The 24,577-nt window shown below is 35.8% G+C and overlaps 2 protein-coding genes and 1 pseudogene across 2 annotated transcripts; all 3 read left to right on the forward strand.

The window, feature by feature from the left end:
• Nucleotides 1-7,135: 7,135 nt before the first annotated feature.
• On the forward strand, nt 7,136-9,149 carry LOC125647278 (uncharacterized). The gene is made up of 3 exons (XM_048873964.2): nt 7,136-7,315; nt 7,703-8,480; nt 8,684-9,149. The coding sequence occupies exons 1-3, from the start codon at nt 7,136-7,138 to the stop codon at nt 9,064-9,066; spliced, it is 1,341 nt and encodes a 446-aa protein (XP_048729921.1). The 3' UTR covers nt 9,067-9,149.
• Nucleotides 9,150-11,422: 2,273 nt separating this feature from the next.
• On the forward strand, nt 11,423-15,521 carry LOC125647279 (uncharacterized; annotated as a pseudogene).
• Nucleotides 15,522-17,562: 2,041 nt separating this feature from the next.
• On the forward strand, nt 17,563-23,697 carry LOC125646710 (uncharacterized). Its single transcript, XM_048873216.2, has 4 exons — nt 17,563-17,628; nt 20,596-21,055; nt 21,870-22,647; nt 23,251-23,697. Exons 1-4 carry the CDS (start codon nt 17,618-17,620, stop codon nt 23,628-23,630), a joined length of 1,629 nt encoding a protein of 542 aa, XP_048729173.1. The 5' UTR covers nt 17,563-17,617; the 3' UTR covers nt 23,631-23,697.
• Nucleotides 23,698-24,577: the final 880 nt, after the last annotated feature.

A 24,577-nucleotide genomic window follows, 5' to 3' on the forward strand; every position in this document is an offset into this window, starting at 1 on the left:
AGAAAGGATAAATAGTAATAAGAATTTATTTGAATATAATTTGAATATAATCAATATCAATAATGGTAGTAAATTGATATAGGTGTTTAAAAATTCACTGCAAGCAGAATTCACTAAGAAAATAAATTAGAAAAAGAAAGATTTAGTGAGCCATGCAAACACAACCACATAAATGCTGCATAGATAAAAAGAGCAGAAGCAACATGCATATAAAGCTACGTACACTGGACCTAAAGGATTGCAACCCATACCTGGTTGTCCTGATCAGGTGCGCAGCCAAAAAAAAATTCATATCTTACTTGTAAGATATTTAGAGCGAGATTAATATAAGCCTTTTAGCGTGTTTCTCAATCTATTACATGTACATGTATAAGACATTATTGGTAAACATTACTATCGAATTATTTACGAATAAATATTGTATAAACTAAAATGAAGTGTAAGCAAAGTATTGCAAGTGGTCTGGGGGCCGCCTTGAGGCCACAGTTACTTACTTATCCTCTTCGTGCCTATCAGCACATAAGGCCTCAACCAGCTGACGCCACAACTGCCTGTCTTTTGCTTTCTTTTCTATTTTCCCCCAGGTCTTCCCTATATCTTTCATCTCCTGTTCTACCATCCTTCGCCATGTCTCTTTTGGGCGTCCTCTTTTTCTCTTTCCATCAGGTGTCCATCTCAGAGCAATCTTAGTGATATCTTCTCCTTTTCGTAGAACATGCCCAATCCAACGCCACCTTCTTCTTTTAATCTCTATCTCCATGCAGCACTGTTTGATCTTAAGATATAGATCTTTATTCGATATCTTTTTGGGCCAGTAGATTTTACAGATTTTTCGGAGGCAGGTGTTATGGAATGAGGAGAGTTTTTTTCATGTCAGTTTGTATTATTCTCCAGCATTCAGCCCCATAGAGTAACACAGATTTCACGTTACTGTTGTATATTTTCAGTTTGGTGTTCATACTGATCGACCCACTTCTCCATATGGATTGCAGTTGGCAGTGGGTCCAGGGAAAAGTTCGGGGGGCATATGGGGCGAAGCCCCCAGAAACTCCTGGGTTTTTCCAATAAAATCACATATTTTTGTGCAAAGAAACAGGGTTTCTTGTCAATTTCCAAAATAAAGAGAATTCACAAAATTATTTTCTAAAGTGTTTTATTATGCCCAATTTTAACGTGTGTACTAGGACTGACTTTACATTCTTTCTACAATTCTTTAAAATTGTTTTCAATAACAAAGAATATCCTAATCCGTCTACTACATGTACATATATGATGTACATGAAAGTGATAATCGACATGATGTTAATAATTTGAAATTGAAATAGGACTTTAAATTTCATTGAATGGACATCATGATGCTGATTAAATCATGAACCGGTGTAACGACAAAAAGTGACCTCCGTAGAATATTGACCGGGGGTCATTTTCCTACGTAGAAATTTGACCCCCTGGGCAATATTCTACGTAGAAAAATGACCAACTGTTTTGTAGAAATTATGGCCTTGAGGTCATTTTTCTCCGTGTGGATTGTAGAAAAATGACCCCATAGAATAATGACCCTGTGTCATTTTTTGAAACAAAAAAAAGGTTTTGCTAGGAATATTCTTGTTAGGGGTTATTTTTCGTCGTTACACCGGCACTACATAATGCATTTATTTTAGGCACATATATTTTAACGACAAAGATCTCACTGTGTCTCTAAAGATTTCTTTCTCTTTCTCTCGCAAATGATGTGCACGTAATTAAATTGCGTACTTGCGTATGGGCAGCTACGCGCCTGCTGACGCTGGGCACAATGGCAGTGTTTGTGTATCTAAAACTGTAAAAATGATCTTTAAGTGCAATAATGTCATGAAGAAAGAGAAGGGGGGATTTGTTTACAATTTTATAAGTTTCTATAGCCAATGTGCGCATACGTCTCAGGTTACTTTTAAGGTTGGAAGAAGAGAGTTTTGACGCAATTCATCATATGTAGATATAAACATAATCATTACATGTATATATGAAACGAAGGGTCCTTTTCTGTAGTTTTTCCATTTTTATGGTATTTTTTTCCAAACAAAAGTGCCAGGTAAGGGGGTAGTAACTAAAATTTGATAAAAATGGTGAGTTTACTCAAACGACTAAGATTGTGTCCTATTCTTTTTAAAACATTTAGTTGCTTAGCTGCCTTCCTGTACATGGAAGCATGCAATAAGCAGTTTGGATTCTTGGGAAATAGGTCAACATCAGTGCAGTTGATATTTAAGAATACTAAATAAATTAACAGATTATGGCGGAGTTATCAATACAGTCTACATGGATTGTATGAATGCGTTCGACAGTGTCAACTGGAGATTATTGTCAAAGATGAAAGCTTACGGAATAAGTGACTGTTTATGCAAATGGGTTAAGTATTTTTGTAACTGAACATAAACAGTGTAATCGGACTGGCACAAAGTTACACGCGGGATTCCACAAGGGTCAGTAATTGGGCCAGTATTATTCGTACTATATATCAGTGACCTACCAGAATGTATATCCTCGAGCTCAGATGTTTGTTTTATCTTTGCGGATGATACCAAGATCTTCAAAGAAATAGTCAGTAATAGCCATTGCGAGGACATAATAAGTTGTTCATCTGGAGTGAAACTTGGCTCCTTAATTAAGTTTCATCCAGACAAATGCAAAGTGATGCCAATCCACAAACCGACATTATGTATATTCAAAGAAATCCTATACAATGAAGACCTATCATGGGAGGAGGGTAACACTAGGAAATATTCACTGAGCAGAGAAATGTGTAGAAGTAACGGTGGACAGGATCTTGAGAAGATCCTATATTCACCTAAACAACAGAACATTCAGCTTCTTATTTAAAGCACTAGTCCCCCCACAGCTTGAATATGTAAGCCGTGTATGGTCACCTCACAAGACAAGAAAAAATATTGAAGCAGTTGTAAATGTACAAAAAGGTTAACAAGGATGCTACCACAGACAAAGGATCTAGGATATGAAGAAACATCGGCACAGATCAAAGCTACCAACACATGATAGGACATGATAGGAACATTCAAAATACGAAATGAAATTTCTGATAAAAAAAAAAGTCACAACAGGGTATTTCAATTGAATGAATCATCAGTCACAAGAGGAAACATATTAAAAATTTCAAAACAACGATATACAAAGGATGTAAGAAAATACAGTTTTACAAAGTAGGATTGTAGACTCATGTAACAGCCTTCCAGAGATTGATTGAATTTTGTATATTGTTTAACGTCCCTCCCGAGGATTTTTCACTCATATGGAGACATCACCATTGCTGGTGAAAGGCTGCAAAATTTGGGCCTATGCTCGGCGCTTACGGCCTTTGAGCAGGGAGGGACCTTTATCGTTCCACACCTGGTGTGACATAGGGCCTCGGTTTTTGCGGTCTCACCCGAAGGACCGCCCCCATTTAGTCGCCCCTCACTACAAGGAAGGAGGTACTGGGGACCTATTCTAACCCGGATCCCCACGGGAGCCTTCCAGAGAACAGTGTACACAACATCAAAAGCTCTGCACCAATTTCAGAATAGGATAGATAGACATTGGGTTTGCGTATAGTGAGGAATACCGACTGTAATCCGAAAACAGAAAATTATTGCGATGTGTGGGTGATGTAGAACTGCCTATAGACCGACAGGTGCTGCGGACAGAAACAACATCAGGTAAGGTATGACTTCACCATCGAAGTCTCTCAATTATCTTCTATGCTTAATGTATTTATATGTTTTGTTGTTGCCAGAAATAAATGTCTTGTAAAATAAATGTAGATAAAGTAGGGAGTTAGCCCGAAGATATATACCATTATAAAAATGAAGAAAAAAATTGAAATATATGTGTTTTGTTTCTATTGTGTAATTCTGATGTTAGTACCGCCCATGCGATAACAAGGTGGTAGGAGCTCTTAATATTACATATGTGATAACGAGAGCCTGTTGCAAATAACCAGATACAATTCTTGAGCATCAAAAGAAAATCACTGCATGCAAATATGTGACGTGTCATCGCTCGCCGTGACAATGGATCTCCTTTTCCAAGGTCACATCCGAAAGACCTCTGATTCTCACTCGTTTGGCGAAGAATTACTATGTTTAGGTGTGCGGCCATGGCACGAGGAGGGCTCGGATCTCACGTCATCCCGGTAACGACGCGAACGCTCCGCCTCGGAGCTACCGAAAATTGATTATTTCTACTAATTACAAAAAAATATATAAATTCTTCAACAGAGTACAAAAATTAAGAGAAAAAATAAGGGAAAATGAGTAAAGCCTCATATAAAAAAGATTATTCTTTTAAATGAAAGGCAAAGATAATGAACAGTGATAAATCTCATAACTCCTTTAAGCAATACAAAATAGAAAGTTGAACAAACACGGACCCCTGGATATACCAGAGTTGGGATCAGATGCCTAGGAGGAGTAAGCATCTCCTGTCGACCGGTCACACCCGCCGTGAGCCCTATATCCTGATCAAGTAAACCGAGTTATCCGTAGTCAAAATCACTGTGAACGGTCTAACAATCGGTATGAATTTAAACACGACCCAATGATGGGTTGTATTGGCAAACTAGATCGTTATAACGACCATAGAATTTGCGAAATGCTGACTTTAATCGAGACTGTTGAAACCCCTGTACCATCAACTTGTTTGTCAGTAGCTTGCCTCGATTTAAAAACTGACCATACGCAGAACAAGCTCTTGCGTATCGAATCAATTGAGAGATATAAACACCATATGCAGGGGATAATGGGATATTGCTAAATAAATATGGGAAGTTGACGATGGAGAAGCTGAAATCATCCCGTTTGTCATACAGTTGAGTTGTCAGTTCGCCGTTAATGTATACTTTCAATAAAATATTTAAGTATGAAGCAGAAGTGGACGACTCTGTGGTGTCTTTTATTTCGAGCTCACAGGGATATATTGAATCGACATATGAATGAAAGTTATTATTGTTAATAGATAAACCGTCGTCGATATATCGAAATGTGGAGTTGAAGGCCACAGCAATAGATTTTATTTTCTTCTCACGTAGAAGTTTTTGAATAAATTCAGCTTCATGTGAATATAAAAACGGGTCAGCTAACAAAGGAGCATAATTCATTTTGATTGGACAATTACCAGTGTGATACCTTAATAAAGAACCTTTACTACTATAGCCATCAGCGTCATGCTTACCTCAAGCTGATGATGTGTCTAAATTGACGAAAAATTCTGGCATAGTTACAAAACCTACAATTACACAACTGAGTTAATTCCCTTTATCTGCATTTGTGTTAAATGAAGTGTATCATATGCAGACAGTTTTATACTTTCATGAGATTTTTTTTAATGCATTACTCTTATTATCTGACATTTTCCACTTCCGCATGTTTATATCTATTTACTGCTTAGAAATTCCCAGTATCTGTTCACAGGACAACCCGTATAATGCGCTTATGAATGAAGATGACTTCTTTTACCGTTTTATCTGAGTTTCTACGTTACTAAGGACCTTGTGTGTATACCAATAGATTGCAGAAATCCCATGTTTATCAAAGAATTAGGAATTTAAGAGTGAATTTCACTCGGTAGCGTCTCTCGAGAAATTATTACCATGCCTGTAAGGTACGTCCAAATAAGCTGTATTACAATATTCTCATAAATTCGTACTGTAATTTTCAGATGAGATTCCGTGCGCAAAGAATCCATCTTAATATGTGTAAAAAATGACGATACAAAAATTATATGGCATTTCCCCCGTCATTAGTGGTAAGAAACGACATGAGCAAATACTTCACCACTTTCCTGCTTCATCCAGGAATTTGTGTTAGAAAAGATTTTTAAAAAATAAAATATCGCGTACTGGAACCATCCATTTGAGTAAAACACCCAATAAGCAAATTGTAGTACAAACTGTACATGTATATATAGTTAACAAGTCACTGTCTGTTTAGAAAGGACTGCAAGACGTAGACCATAGGCATGTGTTTCCAACAGAAACTTATTATTCTAGTATAAAAATGTGTTTTAAAACACATTTATTCAAATCTTGAAACGTACAAACATTTCACCACTTATAAGTCTGTAATGATATATATATATATATATATATATATAGGCATAATGGACATGAAATATTTGTAGCTTTGACCTTTAATATCAGAATTAAGAGTCATCCTTGTACCGATATTTGATTTGGACCTTAACGTTCAAATTCAACAGAGTACACTATCTTTTCTAAGTAATAAATGAGTTTCATATATGTACCTAATCCAGTATCATAATCTGGCAACAAAATATTGATGCTCATGACCTTGAATGTCGTTCTTTATTTCAAAAGCTCAACTTCACAAATGATATCCATTTCAAGATATGAACAATATATTATTTCCTTTGTTGAGCATTGATTAAGTGAATATGTTGTCGTATAACTATGTACTAACTTCCTAACATGAATCATTTTTAATTAAGAAAAGTAAAAACTGTTTTCACAAACCGTACAGAACATTTTTTAATTCTCTTGTCTATGAAACATTGCTTCTTCAAATTAACATGTACTTGTGCATGCGTAAGCTTACTGTTCTCCCAATATGCACGGTCAAGTGTTACCCTCTTAGGTCATATATATAAATGAAGGTCGTGTCATCAAGCCCCAGTGCAGTCGGAACATCACTCGGCCTTTTCCGTCAAGTCGAGAAATTTTTCTCGACTTGACGGAAAAGACCGAGCGATATTCTGATTGCCTCTGTTGAAAACGTACACTTGTGAATGCCATGCTGACTTCCACACAGCATCCGGTATAACCTCGCTTATATATTTTCTGCGTGGACCTCAAGGTCCATACCATCAGCACAATCTATTTCCGTATCTGACATCACCATGGGAAAGGAAAAGTGTGTACAACATGAAATAACGACCGTATTTGAAGCAATGTCTCAAATCAATCGAATTAAAATCAGATCCTAAGATACGCTCACAATCGCAGAATATACGGCGCGGATCTAAGAAGTCTGATTTTAATTAGATTGTTTCTCAAATAATACACCAGTATACTAGTATATTATACACCTACATTTTATACTCAGTATACTCATCTTCTTGATACTTTTTTTTTTTTAGATTACCGATGTATGTAGTTTCATTGTGGGCCCTTCCACTAACTGTTCTAGTCAGTGTGTGCTTGTCCGTGTCAAATCGATGTCTTCCTGGAGACTCATGCTTTCCGGCCAACATCAAACTCATCAAGTTCATGGAAACGTTGGATGGAAAACTACATTTTCCACATACTGCTGAATATGATCGCCTGGTAGTGCAGAGAGATACTATCTACACCAAATTTCCTTTCGCTATAGTTGAAGCCCAGAATACTGCCGATGTCCAAAGATCAATTATTTTTGCTCGTAAACACAACTTACTTGTGTCTGTCAAAACTTCCGGACATGATTTTATTGGTCGATCTACTGCACATGGAAGTTTACAGATTTACCTGGGCAGTATGAACGCTACACAAATCAATCTGTCTTCAACTAGAAATTCCGCGGGCGAGATCACGTGTGAAAGCGGAAACACATGGTTGAAAGTCTATGAAGAGGTAGTGCAATTAGAGTTCTGCTGTAGTGTAGCATTATTTTGCAAAAAAAAAAAAAAAAAATAGAAATATAATGAACAATATAACTTATCTCTTGTGTATTAGGTGGACAGATACAACCGCGTGATTGTTGGCGGTAGCGGCCATACAGTCAGTGTAGCCGGGTACACCCTTGGAGGCGGCCACAGTCCAATGTCACGGATGTTCGGTCTTGCAGTAGACAACTTACTTGAATTGCAAATGGTGACGGCAAATGGACACATAGTTGTGGCAAATGATCACATGACACAAACTAGTTTCGTAAATGGAAGTGTTTCAACAACCGACAACACTGATATTTTCTGGGCTTCCCGGGGAGGGGGAGGTGGGACCTACGGTATTGTCACAAAATTTACATTTAGGTTGCATTTCGCAGCTCCCCAAGTTGTCCAATTCCTTTGCAGCTATCCTATTCGAAGACTCGATGGTCAGAATATTGGTTTTGCAGTTTTAAGGAAAATATTTTCAATCCTGACAACCCTCCCTAAGGAATGGGGAGGGTATCTTCTTATTAGTGGTGTTCCAGACAAGTCTGGAAATTTCGGGCGTATCATGCTTGCCTTAAATCATCATGGGGTTCTCAATTCAACATCTCGTGCTTCTCTGGATCAAATGATGAATTTTCATCGGGAATGGCAATCATTCTGTTTTTACAAGAATTTTTCTTCCTTCTTTCAATACGACAAAACAGCACAAGAGACGCCGTACTTTTCGTCTTACTCCACGAACACTCTACTTCAGAACGACAGCTTCACAAACGATCTAATCACTTTCATTCTACACAAAATGGAAACTGAGTATTCCAACAAGAGTCATTTGGGGATGACTGGCACCTTGCTGGGTGGTGAGTACATATTTGAGAGTATTGATAAAGATTCTTTGATCCAGGATATTGATATACAGGAAATACATTTTATTTATGTGTAGGTAAATGTACATTTTAAAATTCGAAACCATATTTCAAATTGTGTTCTTGTGTTCGGAAAGACGATAGAAATAAATCAATTTACTGAACTATATTTGATACCTATCATCTGCATCTATTAGGCAGAATAATGACGGTGGGAGCGCATGAGACCTCTGTGAACCCGGCCTTTAGATCATCAAGTATGTCCTTAACAGCTTCCACCTCCTGGACCCACTCAGTTGTGGACTACAGCAGCCTTCTTGTGAGAGGAAATGAAATAGGGAAATATCTTAACAAGTTCGGGTCAGGACAATACGTTAATAACGCTGGAGATGACGTCATGAACTGGCAACATGAATTCTGGGGCAGCAACTACATGCGTCTTCTGGCAATTAAGGACAAATGGGATCCTGATGATTTTTTCACCTGTAAAGAATGTGTGGGATTTGAGAACAATCGTCGATCACCATATTCCACGGATGGAAAGTTTCATGCCCCCCTTGGTCCTATTTTTGGAAAGTGATCGATTTATAGTATCTCAGTGCATGTGATGTAGGAATGTCATAAGATATTGTATATACTGCTGATAAATAAATATGGACTCACGTGCTATTTAATTTACACAAAATGGTATGTAGATTTTTTTTTTTTACATTAGTCACTATATTAGTGACTTAGGTAAGTTAGGCTTTCGCGGCTCTGGTTGTATTCTTCATAGGACATTACATGCTGGAATGCTGTGCCAATTGACAATCCAAAATATCGTACCTAATGTGAAGGTAACGAACATGCGACGATCAAACTCAGAAATCTTATTAAGAATAAAAAATTCCGAGTAGTGTAAACAGGAACCTTGAAAATACCAGAGGTGGAATCAGGTTCTTAAGAGGAGTAAGCATCCCCAGTTGACCGGTTGTACCCACTGTGAGCCCTATATTTTCATCAAACAGAGAATAAAAACGGTGACAGATTCTCCCTTTGTCGTACCCCAAGGTTACAAAAAAAAATGAGATTCCTTATTGAGTCTTATTTTTTACTTTTCTTTATACATATTTTTCATGAATTAACAGTAATGCCACATTTAAGAACTAATGACTTCAGTCAACAGTCACATCGTGTCAAACACCTGTTCAAATTAAAGAAAGACACATAACGATTTCGTTTTACAATTCAATAAAGTAGAATTATCATGTTGTCAAGGGTAGAATACCCCTTTCTAAATCAGTTGAACACTCGCTAATCAGTTTTTAAATCTAGGCAGGCTACTGACAAACAAGTAGATGGTGCAGGGGTTCCAACAGTCTTGTTTAAAGTCAGCATTTCGTAAATTCTATAGTCGTTATGACGATCTTGTTTGCCAATACAACCTATCATCGGGTCAAATGCTGTCTGACGTGTTTCATACCGATTGCTAGGCCGTTCATGTCACACTGATTTTGACTACGGATAACTCCGTTTACCTGATCAAGATATAGAGCTCACGGCGGGTGTGACCGGTCGACAGGAGATGCTTACTCCTCCTGCACACATAATACTGTTTCTAGTACATGTATATCGAAGAATCCGTGTTTGCCAAACTCTTTATTTTGCATTGCTTATAGGAGTAATGAGATTGATCACTTTTCGTTATCTTCACCTTTCATCAGACAGCATTCGACCCAGTGAGCTTGTATTTGCAATTCATATCAGGCTCATCAATTCAATGATCTTTATTACCTTTTAAATGAGTTATATGAAATACCAATGATTCTATGCAATGTGAATAACAATGATATAGAAGTTTCAACAGTCCACAGATAGACGTGACAGAAGACAGACGTACGGACAAAGTTGCAACTCGACATGTAGGTTTTTCCCAGTGTGTGTATACACATAATGCATTGCTTACGTTTAATTCGAGAAATTGTTTTCGTGTTGAGACCTCACCAGCTTTTGGAGAAAAGTCACAATTCTTCATCTATGTATTGTATTTATAACTTTCGCAGGTTGGTTATCCTACCAATACCTATCGTGACACGGATATTTGTTTGTTAGGTCATATTCAAAAGACCCGTGACTTTCATTTCTAATGCCGGATTCTTGGCATAGGAACAACCACTACCTATGTATAATCATCTCATTTTCGACGCGGATCCGGAATCGAGGACCGCATCATGGCCTCCCGATTGCGAAGCAAGCATTCCAATCACAAGGCTTCTGTTAGCTGTGATAGTAGTCAGATGGAAGTCACAGTAAGGAGTGGCTGTTGGCTGCAAAATTTGAAATTCCATAATGTCCAATATTGTCTTTTGCATTATTTTGAAAGGAGTAATTTCTATATTACCCGGTATATCAACTTCAATTTCAATCGTTTGATATTAGAGGGATTGTATTTCCAAAGAAAAAGTTAAATCGGTTGATTTTCCTCACATTGAGAATTGAAGCAGCTCACTTTTCCACGTTGATAACTGATCTGGATCAATTTAATTGGATTGGTCAAACTTTAAAGATAGTGAAATGGAAATCACCCCTGTATTAAAAATCCCTGTTAGAGTGAATATTCCGCTATGCGTTTGGGACTTCAAAGAAAGTTTAAGTTTATCTAATATATGTATAGATATAATCATTTTGGTGTGTAAGTCAGCGTTGTGATGAGAAATGTGACCTCTATGTAATTCAGGTACCGCATTTAAGTCTGATAAAACAATCTTAGTATACGATACTTTCTTGCGAGGTTAAAATTCAGGTCTGAAATTATTCATCCAAACCAGGCTATCTACATAGACAAAGGCACCATGTATATAATTGCTATAAAAAAAAAACACCACTGTTGCCAATCACTCTGTTTATATAATAGCGTCTATCTCAGACAAAGTCTGGAATTAAGAACGGCTTCCAACATGTCTCTGGGGTAAGTACATAAAAAAAAAATCCAACATTGTTAAAGAGGTTCGCACCTGAGATTTGGAGTGAATGCTTTGGGAAGTGTATTTTTGATTTCTACGTTGAAGGAGAATTAGGAAATCGAAAAAGAAAAACTGGGGTCATAATGCTTGTTTTTGAGTACAGTGTTCTAAACATGACCTTTTTGCACTTCTAATTTATTCAATTAAAATTGATTTGTCTATTGGTGTCAAAACAACATAAGCAACACAAATCAATCATTACATAAAATAAATACATAATCATGTCTTCTAACACTACAAATAAAAATGTTTAATACCAGTAATGGAAATAAATAATGACCTTTTTGCACTTGACATAAGATAAAAAATTCATGATATCAAAATTAGGAGTAATGTCAATTTCTAAAATTTCACATAATTTTCAAGGTCTTGTCTTAAAATTTAAAATGGAACTAATAGAAATGGGGGTTAAAGACATAATTTTTAAATTATTGGCGAAAATACTGACTTTTTATACAAAATTTCAAGTTAATTAACTTAAACTTTTTCAAGAATAGGTGGTCTGTTTGGAAAAATATATCAAACAAATTTATAAATTACAATATTTGAACTAGTTCCAAGTCTAAACAAGTTGTATCATTAATTATAAAACTGAAATGCACGAATAGGAGTATAAAAATAGAAGATATATTGGATGAAACAGAAACTCTAATATCACGCAGATTTAGAACATTTTGATTAATAAATCCTTCCGTTACAAAATATACTCCATGCAAAACACTTTAAAAATTTCAATTGACACAATTGTTTCTACTGGATAGGGTTTAGGGTTAAGGAAATTAGCTCCTGAGCTTTTGAGCATAACTGCGCAGGATGCTACAACTAAGTATTTACTAGTTCAATATTGATTCCATTGGTGCAAACATATTACACATCTATTACTAAACCCTAACCAGATGTCAGGTGCGAACCTCTTTAAGCAATTATGCAAAACTAAAATAAATACATAGAGTAATAGTGAAAATAACCTTTTGCATTGGTTATGATAATTAAATTCAAATATCGACATCTCATCAAAAAAGAAAAGAAATTCCTCGACTTTTTTTCGAATCGTAAGTACATTCATAAAACCTGATTATATCTCATCAACGAGTCTATTTAATATATTCCATTTCTGTAAAGATGATTTCGCAATAAGAGTACATTTTCACCAAATTCCTTGTCCATTTTGTTGTAATGAAAACTTTCATTACAGATCAATTGATTTGAGGATCTCGGTGGTGGTTGTTCCAGTCAGTGTATGGTTGTCCGTGTCAAATCGATGTCTTCCTGGAGACTCATGCTTTCCGGCCAACATCGAACTCATCAAATTCATGGAAACGTTGGATGGAAAACTACATTTTCCACATACTGCTGAATATGATCGTCTGGTAGTACAGAGAGAGAGAGACCCTATATACCAAATTTCCTGTCGCCATTGCTGAGGTGTAAAGCGAGGCTGACATTAAAAAATCCATTTTTTTTTTCGCTCGGAAATACAATTTATTGGTATCCTTCAAAACGCCCAGACACGATTTTCTTGGTCGATCCACTGCTGATGGAAGTCTAAAGGTTTACGTAGGGAGTATGAATGCCACTACAGTATATTTGTCTTCTAAAGGAATCCATACGTTTACCAGATATTTCGTAAGTTTAGCATGAAAGAAATTATTCAGTGATGAACTGTAACGCCAAGGTTTTATACTTTTTATAATCCAATATCAGTTACACAATTTAATGAAATATTTGCAAAGAAATTTAATTACTCCATGTGATAAGTGAGGGAACATCACCATAACGTGTGTTTATTTATTTTTTTTTACTATTCGCCTTGAGAGAATTAAAATAATGGCCTAGTAATTAGATAATGATTCTCACATCTTAATCATCAACACTCTCCATTTGTAGGTTGCTAAATACAATCGGGTGATCATCGGTGGTAGCGCTCACATAGTCAGCATGGCTGGTTACACGCTGGTTGGGGCCATAGCCCGATGTCCCGGATGATTGGTATGGCTGTAGACAATTTACTGACGGTTAAGTAGTACTGGCCAATGATCAAATGACCCATATTGCATATCAAAGAATCCCACCCAATTTTCCTAGTTACCATTATTCGCACATCTAAGCCTAATGGCAGTGTTACCACATCGACCAATACAGACATTTTCTGGGCTTCCAAAGGGAGTGGAGGAGGAACATATGGCGTGGCAACCAAATTCACTTTCAAACTGCATTACGCCGCCCCTCAAGTTGTACAGTTAGTCTGTGGATACCCCATTATCCGCTCAAATGGACAACACATAGGTTTTCCCGTTTTACAGAAAATATTTCCCCTGATTTCAAATTTACCAAAGGAGTGGGGTGGATATCTGATAGGCAGTGGCGTTCCAGCATCCAGTACTACATTCCTTGATTATGAAGTTACAGCCAAAGATGCTGAGTATTATTCAGGATACATAATGAACACTCTCTTGCAAAATGACAGCTTTACCGACTCACTTACAACGTTCCTTGTAAATGAACTAGAAAGAGAGCACACAAACATTAGTTCATTCTCCTTTACAGGATAACGAACAGTGATCAATCTCATAACTCCTATAAGCAATACAAAATAGATAGTTGGGCAAACACGGACCCCTGGACACACCAGAGGTGGGATCGGGTGCCTAGGAGGAGTAAGCATCCCCTATGTCAGGTTATGCGCGTATCAACACTTCGACACGAGTAACATCCCTTTGCGGGTTCAGCTAATGGTCAATCTGTTGAAAACCAAGTTTTCCTTCTTGATGTTACCAAATGTAACAAGTAGATGGTGGACAAAGGACGTAGCTTGCGCAAATTGTTGATAAGTGTATTGGAATCGACGATTCATTAACTTATTCCCTCGCAGAAAAAAAAGGATAAGGAATAGATGTTTGTGTTGTCTTTATCGTTATTTTATACACGAGTTTGTTAGTTCACCCTCTTCTGCATGGTTTCAGTCACACTTTTCTATCTAATTTAATCAGATTGCAGGAGTGTCACGGTTAATATAATATTCTCCAGTTAGAAACACAAGTTTAATTACTGTTGGGCGGGGGGGGGGGGGATATCGAAGTTTCAGTGGTACAAATTACTAGTATTAATTTGTATTCTAATGCAATTCCGATTACCTGACATGGGAAATACCAGGGATAACATCTCAGAAACATCTATTGGTAATTCCTCTTAATGTCAAGCAAACAGGTCGAAAGGCACCGTCCATAAAATCACGTATGGTATTTACTCAGAGTGTATAGACACCAAACACAGCTATCATGAATTATATATATTGAATGTGTATTCATTTGTACTTTAATTTGCATTAACTATTGATTAAACTCATTTCAGTATTTATGACCATTGGCGGATTTAGAGGGGGGCGCAGCCGGCGCTCCCCCCCCCCCCCTAAATTTTCAAATTTAAGGTAAATCGCGGTATCTTGTTTCGGAAAATGTACTAATCGATAAAAGAAGCAATGCTTTCTTCCACTCCCGGAGAAATAAATGACAAAATCCTTTGATTTCTTGTATTAATTTATTGGGTGAACATAATTTTTGTCAAAAACCCTTAAAACTTGGGTCATTTTATTAATTTTACCTTATTAAAATGATAGAAAATAGTACAAATGACTTAATAGGAGAAATATTTCAAGCCCCATCAAATCTGTAAAATCCAGGAGCTTTTGGGGGTTTCGCCCCCTGGAGCCACTGTCTCATAAAGTGGCGCCCCCGTAACCACAATTCCTGGATCCGCCCCTGATGACTTCCTTTTCAGTTATTTCAAAGGTGAAATGACGAAGGTGGGGACACAAGACACTTCAGTTTATCCTGGTTTTAGAACAGCTTTAATGACGTTGTCTGCCTCTATTGGTTGGTCAACAGAAACTTTGGATTACAGCGGCCTTTCGGAAAGAGGCGCCAAAGTCGGCGAGCAGTAAAGCCATTTTGGCAATGGCCAGTACCTAAACGCGGCAGGTATGGACGTCATCAATTGGAAATCGGAATTCTGGGTTACTAATTACAAGAGTTAATGGAATCCCGCTCGTGCCATGAAAGATTGCTCCCTCACCATACAAAATAGAGAGTTGGGCAAATATGTAGATGTAACAAATTCCTTTTATTATGAATTTCATACCTCCTTAAATCTCCCTGAATAAGACATCCATATGTTGAGAAACAAAATCCTTGCGATACGCACATCTTTAAGTTGTTTAAAAAGGTCCTTGATTAAAAATTTTGAGAGGAGTTAAAAGGACAAACAATGTAATCATTTTATAATATTTCCTCAAACTTAGTTCATCAACGTGAAAGGTGAAGATAACGAACATGTAATTTTGTCAAAAATTGAAGAAAATTAAAATCCTTGCCACATGTACATCTTCAATACCCATACAACCACTGTAAAGTAAGAAAGTCCTCGTTTGAAAACTTTGGGAGGAGTAACACGGACAAATCAAATGCTCTCTCTGTAATAATTCCCCAAAATTGACTAAGTTCAACAACGTGTAATTTTCTCCAAAATGGAAGAAATCAAAACCCTTACCACATGCATATCCCCAATACCCATACAAACACTCCTTAAAAGTAAGAAAGTCCTCACTTGAAAACTGTGGGTGGAGTTAGCCGAACAAATCATATACCCTTCATATAACATTATGTTCAAATAAAGGGCAGAAGTGAAAATGGATCGAAATTGCAACAAGATCTAGAGTGACACACGTAGATGCTACATAGCGAGTTTCGTGACAACGAAATTAAAATAAAAACAGAAAATACAAAATGGACGGACATACAGACATTGCTGTACCATGATACGCCCCGTCTAAAGACGGGCGCATCAAAATTAATGGCAAGTTAAATGTCTCTCTCATTACGAATATTGATAGCAACTACCAAACAAAAGATATACATATACATATAATAAAAAATCTTTAACAGCGTATTTCTGAATTCGATTTCTGCATCTGATTTGTATCGGCAAAATATTTCATATTATTTCAGGCACATACATGTACATACCAAATTTCTATTAATTTCTTTTTACAATGGATTTTCATCCTTTATTGAAGGTATTTTATGTTACGTTTTCACTCTCTTTTTTCATTCAGGGATAGGTTGCTCTCTTAGTAACACATTAAACACATCTTACTGAAAAATAAGTTGGTGTTTCGGGGGTTTCAGCAATCTCATTTAAAGTGAGAATTATGCATATTATACTGATCGTGAAGTTATAATGATCTAATTAGCAAATCTAATCTATCACTGGGTCGAATGTTGTCAGATGTGTTTAATATCACTGTCTAAGCCGTTTGTTAGTTATTTTGACTACGGATTACTCCATTCACCTTATCAAGATACAGTGTTCACGGGGGTTGGGCAACAGGGGATGCTTATATCTAGATATTTGATCCAACCTCTATTATGTCCAGGGGATCGTGTTTGTCATTCTTTTGATTTTGTATTCTTTATAGGATCTATAAGATTGATCATTGTTCGTTATTATCACTTGTTCATTAACAATGACTTTTTGCAGTCTGTATATTAGCCTTGAAAGACCGTTTAATATTATTTGAAAAAAAGACATGTCATCCAAAGTGAGATGAATTTAAAGAAATTTTCGCGATCTCCGATATGTAATATTTCAATTTCTCAAGGGTCCATACCCGATAAAAAAAAATTGGATACCACCTTATCAACCTAAACTCAAGCATGAATGAAAGCTTCTATTTTTTTCTCTCTTTTGTTAATCATTCCTTCACTTCAAATAAAGACATCATGACAAATTTACAACATGATTGTTTGATAAACAATGTATTTAACACCGAACATTTTTAAAGAAATTCATATACCGTGATATCATGAGACCTTCATTATGAACCATGGTTTTTATTGCGAAATGTTAGAATTAGTCTGCTTTGTAAGACAACGTTTCGATAAACATTTGTGAATATGTGTTAGGGACCTCAGTTCCAATATTGACCCCCTAAACTACTTTATCTTGGCCATAAATAGGGCCATCAAAGAAATGAAACTTCAGTGTTGCTAACCTCCTTGTTTAGATAAAAGAGATTATTCACTGCAAAACTCGGAATTAAAGAGGGTTTCAACGGATTCAATTTCTTCCATCATGTCTCAAGGGTATGTGCAATGTTTCTTTTCTGTTGTATCGTCTATCTACATCTGTTTATTGTATATCAGTATCTGTTTGTTGTCTATCTGTATCTGTTTATTGTCTATCTGTATCTGTTTATTATCTATCTGTATCTGTTTATTGTCTATCTGTATCTGTTTATCGTCTATCTGTATCTGTTTATTGTCTATCTGTATCTGTTTATTATCTATCTGTATCTGTTTATTGTCTATCTGTATCTGTTTATTGTCTATCTGTATCTGTTTATTGTCTATCTGTATCTGTTTATTATCTATCTGTATCTGTTTATTATCTATCTGTATCTGTTTATTGTCTATCTGTATCTGTTTATTATCTATCTGTATCTGTTTATTGTCTATCTGTATCTGTTTATTGTCTATCTTTATCTGTTTATTGTCTATCTGTATCTGTTTATTGTCTATCTGTATCTGTTTATTGTCTATCTGTATCTGTTTATTATCTATCTGTATCTTTCTATTGTCTATCTTTATCTGTTTATTGTCTATCTGTATCTGTTTATTGTGCATATGTATCTGTTTATTGTCTATCTGTATCTGTTTATTATCTATCTGTATCTGTTTATTGTCTATCTGTATCTGTTTATTATCTATCTGTATCTTTCTATTGTCTATCTTTATCTGTTTATTGTCTATCTGTATCTGTTTATTATATATCTGTATCTGTTTATTATCTATCTGTATCTGTTTATTGTGCATATGTATCTGTTTATTGTCTATCTGTATCTGTTTATTGTCTATCTGTATCTGTTTATCGTCTATCTGTATCTGTTTATTGTCTATCTGTATCTGTTTATTATCTATCTGTATCTGTCTATTTTTATCTGTTTATTGTCTGTCTGTATCTGTTTATTGTCTATCTGTATCTGTTTATTGTGCATATGTATCTGTTTATTGTCTATCTGTATCTGTTTATTATCTATCTGTATCTGTTTATTGTCTATCTGTATCTGTTTATTGTGCATATGTAGCTGTTTATTGTCTACCTGTATCTGTTTATTATCTATCTGTATCTGTTTATTGTCTATCTGTATCTGTTTATTATCTATCTGTATCTGTTTATTGTCTATCTGTATCTGTTTATCGTCTATCTGTATCTGTTTATTGTCTATCTGTATCTGTTTATTATCTATCTGTATCTGTCTATTTTTATCTGTTTATTGTCTGTCTGTATCTGTTTATTGTCTATCTGTATCTGTTTATCGTCTATCTGTATCTGTTTATTATCTATCTGTATCTGTTTATAGTCTATCTGTATCTGTTTATTGTCTGTCTGTATCTGTTTATTATCTATCTGTATCTGTTTATTGTCTATCTGTATCTGTTTATCGTCTATCTGTATCTGTTTATTATCTATCTGTATCTGTTTATTATCTATCTGTATCTGTTTATTGTCTATCTGTATCTGTTTATTATCTATCTGTATCTGTTTATTGTCTATCTGTATCTGTTTATTGTCTATCTTTATCTGTTTATTGTCTATCTGTATCTGTTTATTGTCTATCTGTATCTGTTTATTGTCTATCTGTATCTGTTTATCGTCTATCTGTATCTGTTTATTGTCTATCTGTATCTGTTTATTATCTATCTGTATCTGTTTATTGTCTATCTGTATCTGTTTATTGTCTATCTGTATCTGTTTATTGTCTATCTGTATCTGTTTATTATCTATCTGTATCTGTTTATTATCTATCTGTATCTGTTTATTGTCTATCTGTATCTGTTTATTATCTATCTGTATCTGTTTATTGTCTATCTGTATCTGTTTATTGTCTATCTTTATCTGTTTATTGTCTATCTGTATCTGTTTATTGTCTATCTGTATCTGTTTATTGTCTATCTGTATCTGTTTATTATCTATCTGTATCTTTCTATTGTCTATCTTTATCTGTTTATTGTCTATCTGTATCTGTTTATTGTGCATATGTATCTGTTTATTGTCTATCTGTATCTGTTTATTATCTATCTGTATCTGTTTATTGTCTATCTGTATCTGTTTATTATCTATCTGTATCTTTCTATTGTCTATCTTTATCTGTTTATTGTCTATCTGTATCTGTTTATTATATATCTGTATCTGTTTATTATCTATCTGTATCTGTTTATTGTGCATATGTATCTGTTTATTGTCTATCTGTATCTGTTTATTGTCTATCTGTATCTGTTTATTGTCTATCTGTATCTGTTTATCGTCTATCTGTATCTGTTTATTGTCTATCTGTATCTGTTTATTATCTATCTGTATCTGTCTATTTTTATCTGTTTATTGTCTGTCTGTATCTGTTTATTGTCTATCTGTATCTGTTTATTGTGCATATGTATCTGTTTATTGTCTATCTGTATCTGTTTATTATCTATCTGTATCTGTTTATTGTCTATCTGTATCTGTTTATTGTGCATATGTAGCTGTTTATTGTCTACCTGTATCTGTTTATTATCTATCTGTATCTGTTTATTGTCTATCTGTATCTGTTTATTATCTATCTGTATCTGTTTATTGTCTATCTGTATCTGTTTATCGTCTATCTGTATCTGTTTATTGTCTATCTGTATCTGTTTATTATCTATCTGTATCTGTCTATTTTTATCTGTTTATTGTCTGTCTGTATCTGTTTATTGTCTATCTGTATCTGTTTATCGTCTATCTGTATCTGTTTATTATCTATCTGTATCTGTTTATAGTCTATCTGTATCTGTTTATTGTCTGTCTGTATCTGTTTATTGTCTATCTGTATCTGTTTATTGTCTATCTTTATCTGTTTATTGTATCGTCTGTTTCTAGTTGTTGTTTCATCTACTAGTGCGTGTATTAGTATCTATGTATATTCGTCATAATGCCCGCCACTATCTTTTTGTTGTATTGTGTGTATGTGAGGATGATTTTGTAAAATTCCTATATCTTTATATTTTTCACTAATATCCTGACTACTTTCTTAGAATGAATACTTTGAGGATCTTGGTGTTGATTGCTCTAGTCAATGCATGCTTGTCCGTGTCAAATCGATGTCTTCCTGGAGACTCATGCTTTCCGGCCAACATTGAACTCATCAAGTTCATAGAAACTTTGGATGGAAAACTTCATTTTCCACATACTGCTGAATATGATCGTCTGGTAGTACAGAGAGAGACCATATATACCAAGTTTCCTGTCGCCATTGCTGAGGTGAAAAACGTGGCTGACATTCAGAAATCCATTCTTTTTGCACGGAAATATAACCTATTGGTATCCGTCAAAACGTCCGGGCACGATTTCATTGGTCGATCCACTGCTCATGGAAGTCTGATGATTTACGTAGGGAGTATGAATTCCACTAAAGTAAACTTGTCTTCTACAAGGAGTCCTGCTGGTGAGATCACATGTGAAAGCGGAAACACGTGGTTAAAAGTTTACGAAGAGGTAAACGTGAAGTATATTTTACTGGCAAACAATTAGTTTTGAAGTGAAAACACACTGTTCTATCTACTTGCTAAATACTACACGTGATTACCATGTATATTTCATGCATGAATGATTTGTATAGATATATATTTCTCTTTGTTCATTACGTGGCGTCCTGTGAGGATACGGATTAGAATAGGTCCTTAGTACCCCTTACTTGTCGTAAGAAGCGACTAGATGGGGCGTTCCTTCGGATCAGACCACAAAAACCGAGGTCCCGTGTCACAGCAGGTGAGGCACGACAAAGATCCCTCTCTGCTCAAAGGCCGTAAGCGCCGAACATAGGCCTAAATTTTGCAACCCTTCACCGGCAGTGGTGAAGTCTCCATAATGGTGAAATATTCTCAGGAGGGACGTTAAACAATATGCAATCAATCATTACGTGGCATTCAAACCAGGGTGTTTTATGGCAATATTAATACAACGTTCATGATGTACACTTCGAGTAAAAGTCGCGTTTTGTTTGCTAAAACTTTCGTAAGTTAATATCAACGAAATTAATTAATGATAAACTGCAACGCCAACAAAGGTGACTCTCCATAATTTAATATCAATGTTATATACAGTTACGCAATGAAATATTTGCAAAGGAATTTATTTCGTTCACGTGATAAGTGAGGAAACATCATTATCACGCATGTATATTTTTATAATTCTCCTTGAGAGAGTTAAAATAATGACCTAGTTATTAGATATGTGGTAATAATAAACGTGTTGTATAATGAAAATATATAATTCTCATATCTTAATCATCAACATTCTCTATTTGTAGGTTGATAAATACAATCGGGTGATCATCGGTGGTAGTGCTCACACAGTCAGTATGGCTGGTTACACGCTGGGAGGCGGCCATAGTCCGATGTCCCGGATGTTTGGTATGGCAGTGGATAATTTACTAGAACTGGAGCTTGTGACAGCTGACGGTCGAATCGTACTAGCCAACGATCAAATGACCCATATTACATATCCTAATGGCAGTGTTACCACATCGACCGATACAGACATTTTCTGGGCTTCCAAAGGGGGTGGAGGAGGAACATATGGCGTGGCAACCAAATTCACTTTCAAACTGCATTACGCCGCCCCTCAAGTTGTACAGTTAGTCTGTGCATACCCCATTATCCGCTCAAATGGACAACACATAGGTTTTCCCGTTTTACAGAAAATATTTTCCCTGATTCAAAATTTGCCAAAGGAGTGGGGTGGATATCTGATAGGCAGTGGCGTTCCAGCAGCCAATGGTAACTGGGGGAATATTTATGTAGCTCTTAACCATTACGGATCATATGCCTCAGCCACCCGGATGTACGTGAATGAATTATATAACTTCCACAAAGAATGGCAAACTTTCTGTTTTTATGCAAACCGTACTACTTTCCTTGATTATGAAGTTACAGCCAAAGATCCCGAGTATTATGCAGGATACATAATGAACACTCTCTTGCAAAATGACAGCTTTACCGACTCGCTTACAACGTTCCTTGTAAATGAACTAGAAAGAGAGCACACAAACATTAGTTCATTCTCCTTTACAGGAACTCTTTTGGGAGGTAATTTTCTCTCTTTTTATTGGGAATTCATTATCTTATACCCTCGTGGCAACAAACAACGATAGGGTTAGATGTTTATGGTGTCTTTGTCGTTCTTTTATAAACGAATTCGTTGGTTCACCCTGTTGTGCATAATTCCAGTCACGATTTTCTATCTAATTTGATCAAATAGCAGCGTTGTCGCCGTGTATAACGATATGGCTCTCTAATACCCTTGAGTTAGAAACACAAGTTTAAATTCATCGTTTGGAGATATCAAAGTTCCTTTGGTACAAAACACTAGTATTCATTTGTATTTTAATTCGATTTGGATTACCTAACATTTCTTGAAAATACCAGGGATACCATCTCACAAACCTCTATTGGTGGATTCTTCTTAATGTCCAGAAAACATGTCGAAGGTCACTGCCAATAAAGACACGTATGGTCATTGCAAGTGTAATAAACACCTTACATGATGAACTCGTATTTACTCAGAATATGTCTAGAAACAAAGCACATCTATTATGAATTAAATATATTGAATGAGTATTCATTTGTACTTTGCATTAACTATTGATTGACATGTCAGTATTCTTTACTTCCTTTTCATTTATTTCAAAGGTGAAATGATGAAAGTGGGAACCCACGACACTTCAGTCCATCCTGGTTTTAGAACAGCTTTAATGTCGTTGTCTGCCACTATAGGTTGGTCACCAGAAACCTTGGATTACAGCGGCCTTCCGGAAAGAGGCGCCAAAGTCGGCGAGCAGTTGAGCCAATTCGGCAACGGTCAGTACCCCAACGAGGCAGGTATGGACGTCATCAATTGGAAATCAGAATTCTGGGGCACAAATTACAAACGCCTTCTGGACATCAAACATAAATGGGACCCAGACAACTTTCTCACGTGTAGGGAGTGTGTAGGATCCGAAAGCAACGGTCATCTTTCGTCTCATCATGGCTCTCACGGAGGAAGTTTCGGAGGTCCTGTTGTTGGATGACATGGCCTCTAATTTTCTTCACATGTTTATGTCTACCACTTTTGAAAATTAAATGAATTATGATCATTTGTTTCAATAGAAAATTCTTTAATAAATTAAGAACAAACACTCTTGAGAAAGAATAAAAACACTCGTAGCACACCTCCAAAATTAATTACCTTAATCTTGTCAAACAGCGTCTTTGCAAAAACTTGTCTTTCCTTGAAGGCTGTACAACATAAAACTGCGTAGATGTTCAGAGTAAATGTATGCCAGAAAGAACAAACATTTGATTTTAAGTATTGTGTGGCAATACATATCCCCTACCGATCCCAAGTCAAGTCGTCTTTGTAATATTCTGCTAGACTTGTTCAAGTCTCTATGTTTAATAATCAGTACTCTCTTTAATACTTTTGATAATGCCGAGACTTGAGCAAGTCTAATATTCTGCGTGCAATCCTCAAATTTACAATTGTATTGTAACGTGCTACTGTCCAAGAATAAAGCAGATGTTATATTTACAGTTTATTTACAAGTATACAGATATTTACACAAAACATTTATGTTGAACAAATTTAAATAGTTGAAGTTCAACATACACATCAGTCCATCTGCTTACTTTGAGGAACTAACATCCATCTGTATTAAACTCCAATACAGAATTGACTCAAACTTCAAGGTTCCCAGCAAAAATCATAAAGCACCGATAATGGAACCCTTATATTCCCATGAAAACATTGGCGACCACTAGTGTAGGGCGATGACAGACATATCCCGTTACTCATTGTGATAACAGTATAGAGCAATATATGCTGAACCATGCATGCATACAAGATAAACAAATAAACAGAATTAGTGAAACTCAAAAATTGTGACAGTATCTTGGTTTTTTCTGCATTTACTTTAATTTTCAACTCAAAAACTATCAACGATAATCTTTAAACAATTTATCGTTGCATCAAACAACT

Source organism: Ostrea edulis, chromosome 6, assembly GCF_947568905.1.
Source record: "Ostrea edulis chromosome 6, xbOstEdul1.1, whole genome shotgun sequence".
Taxonomy (NCBI): Eukaryota; Metazoa; Mollusca; class Bivalvia; order Ostreida; family Ostreidae; genus Ostrea; species Ostrea edulis.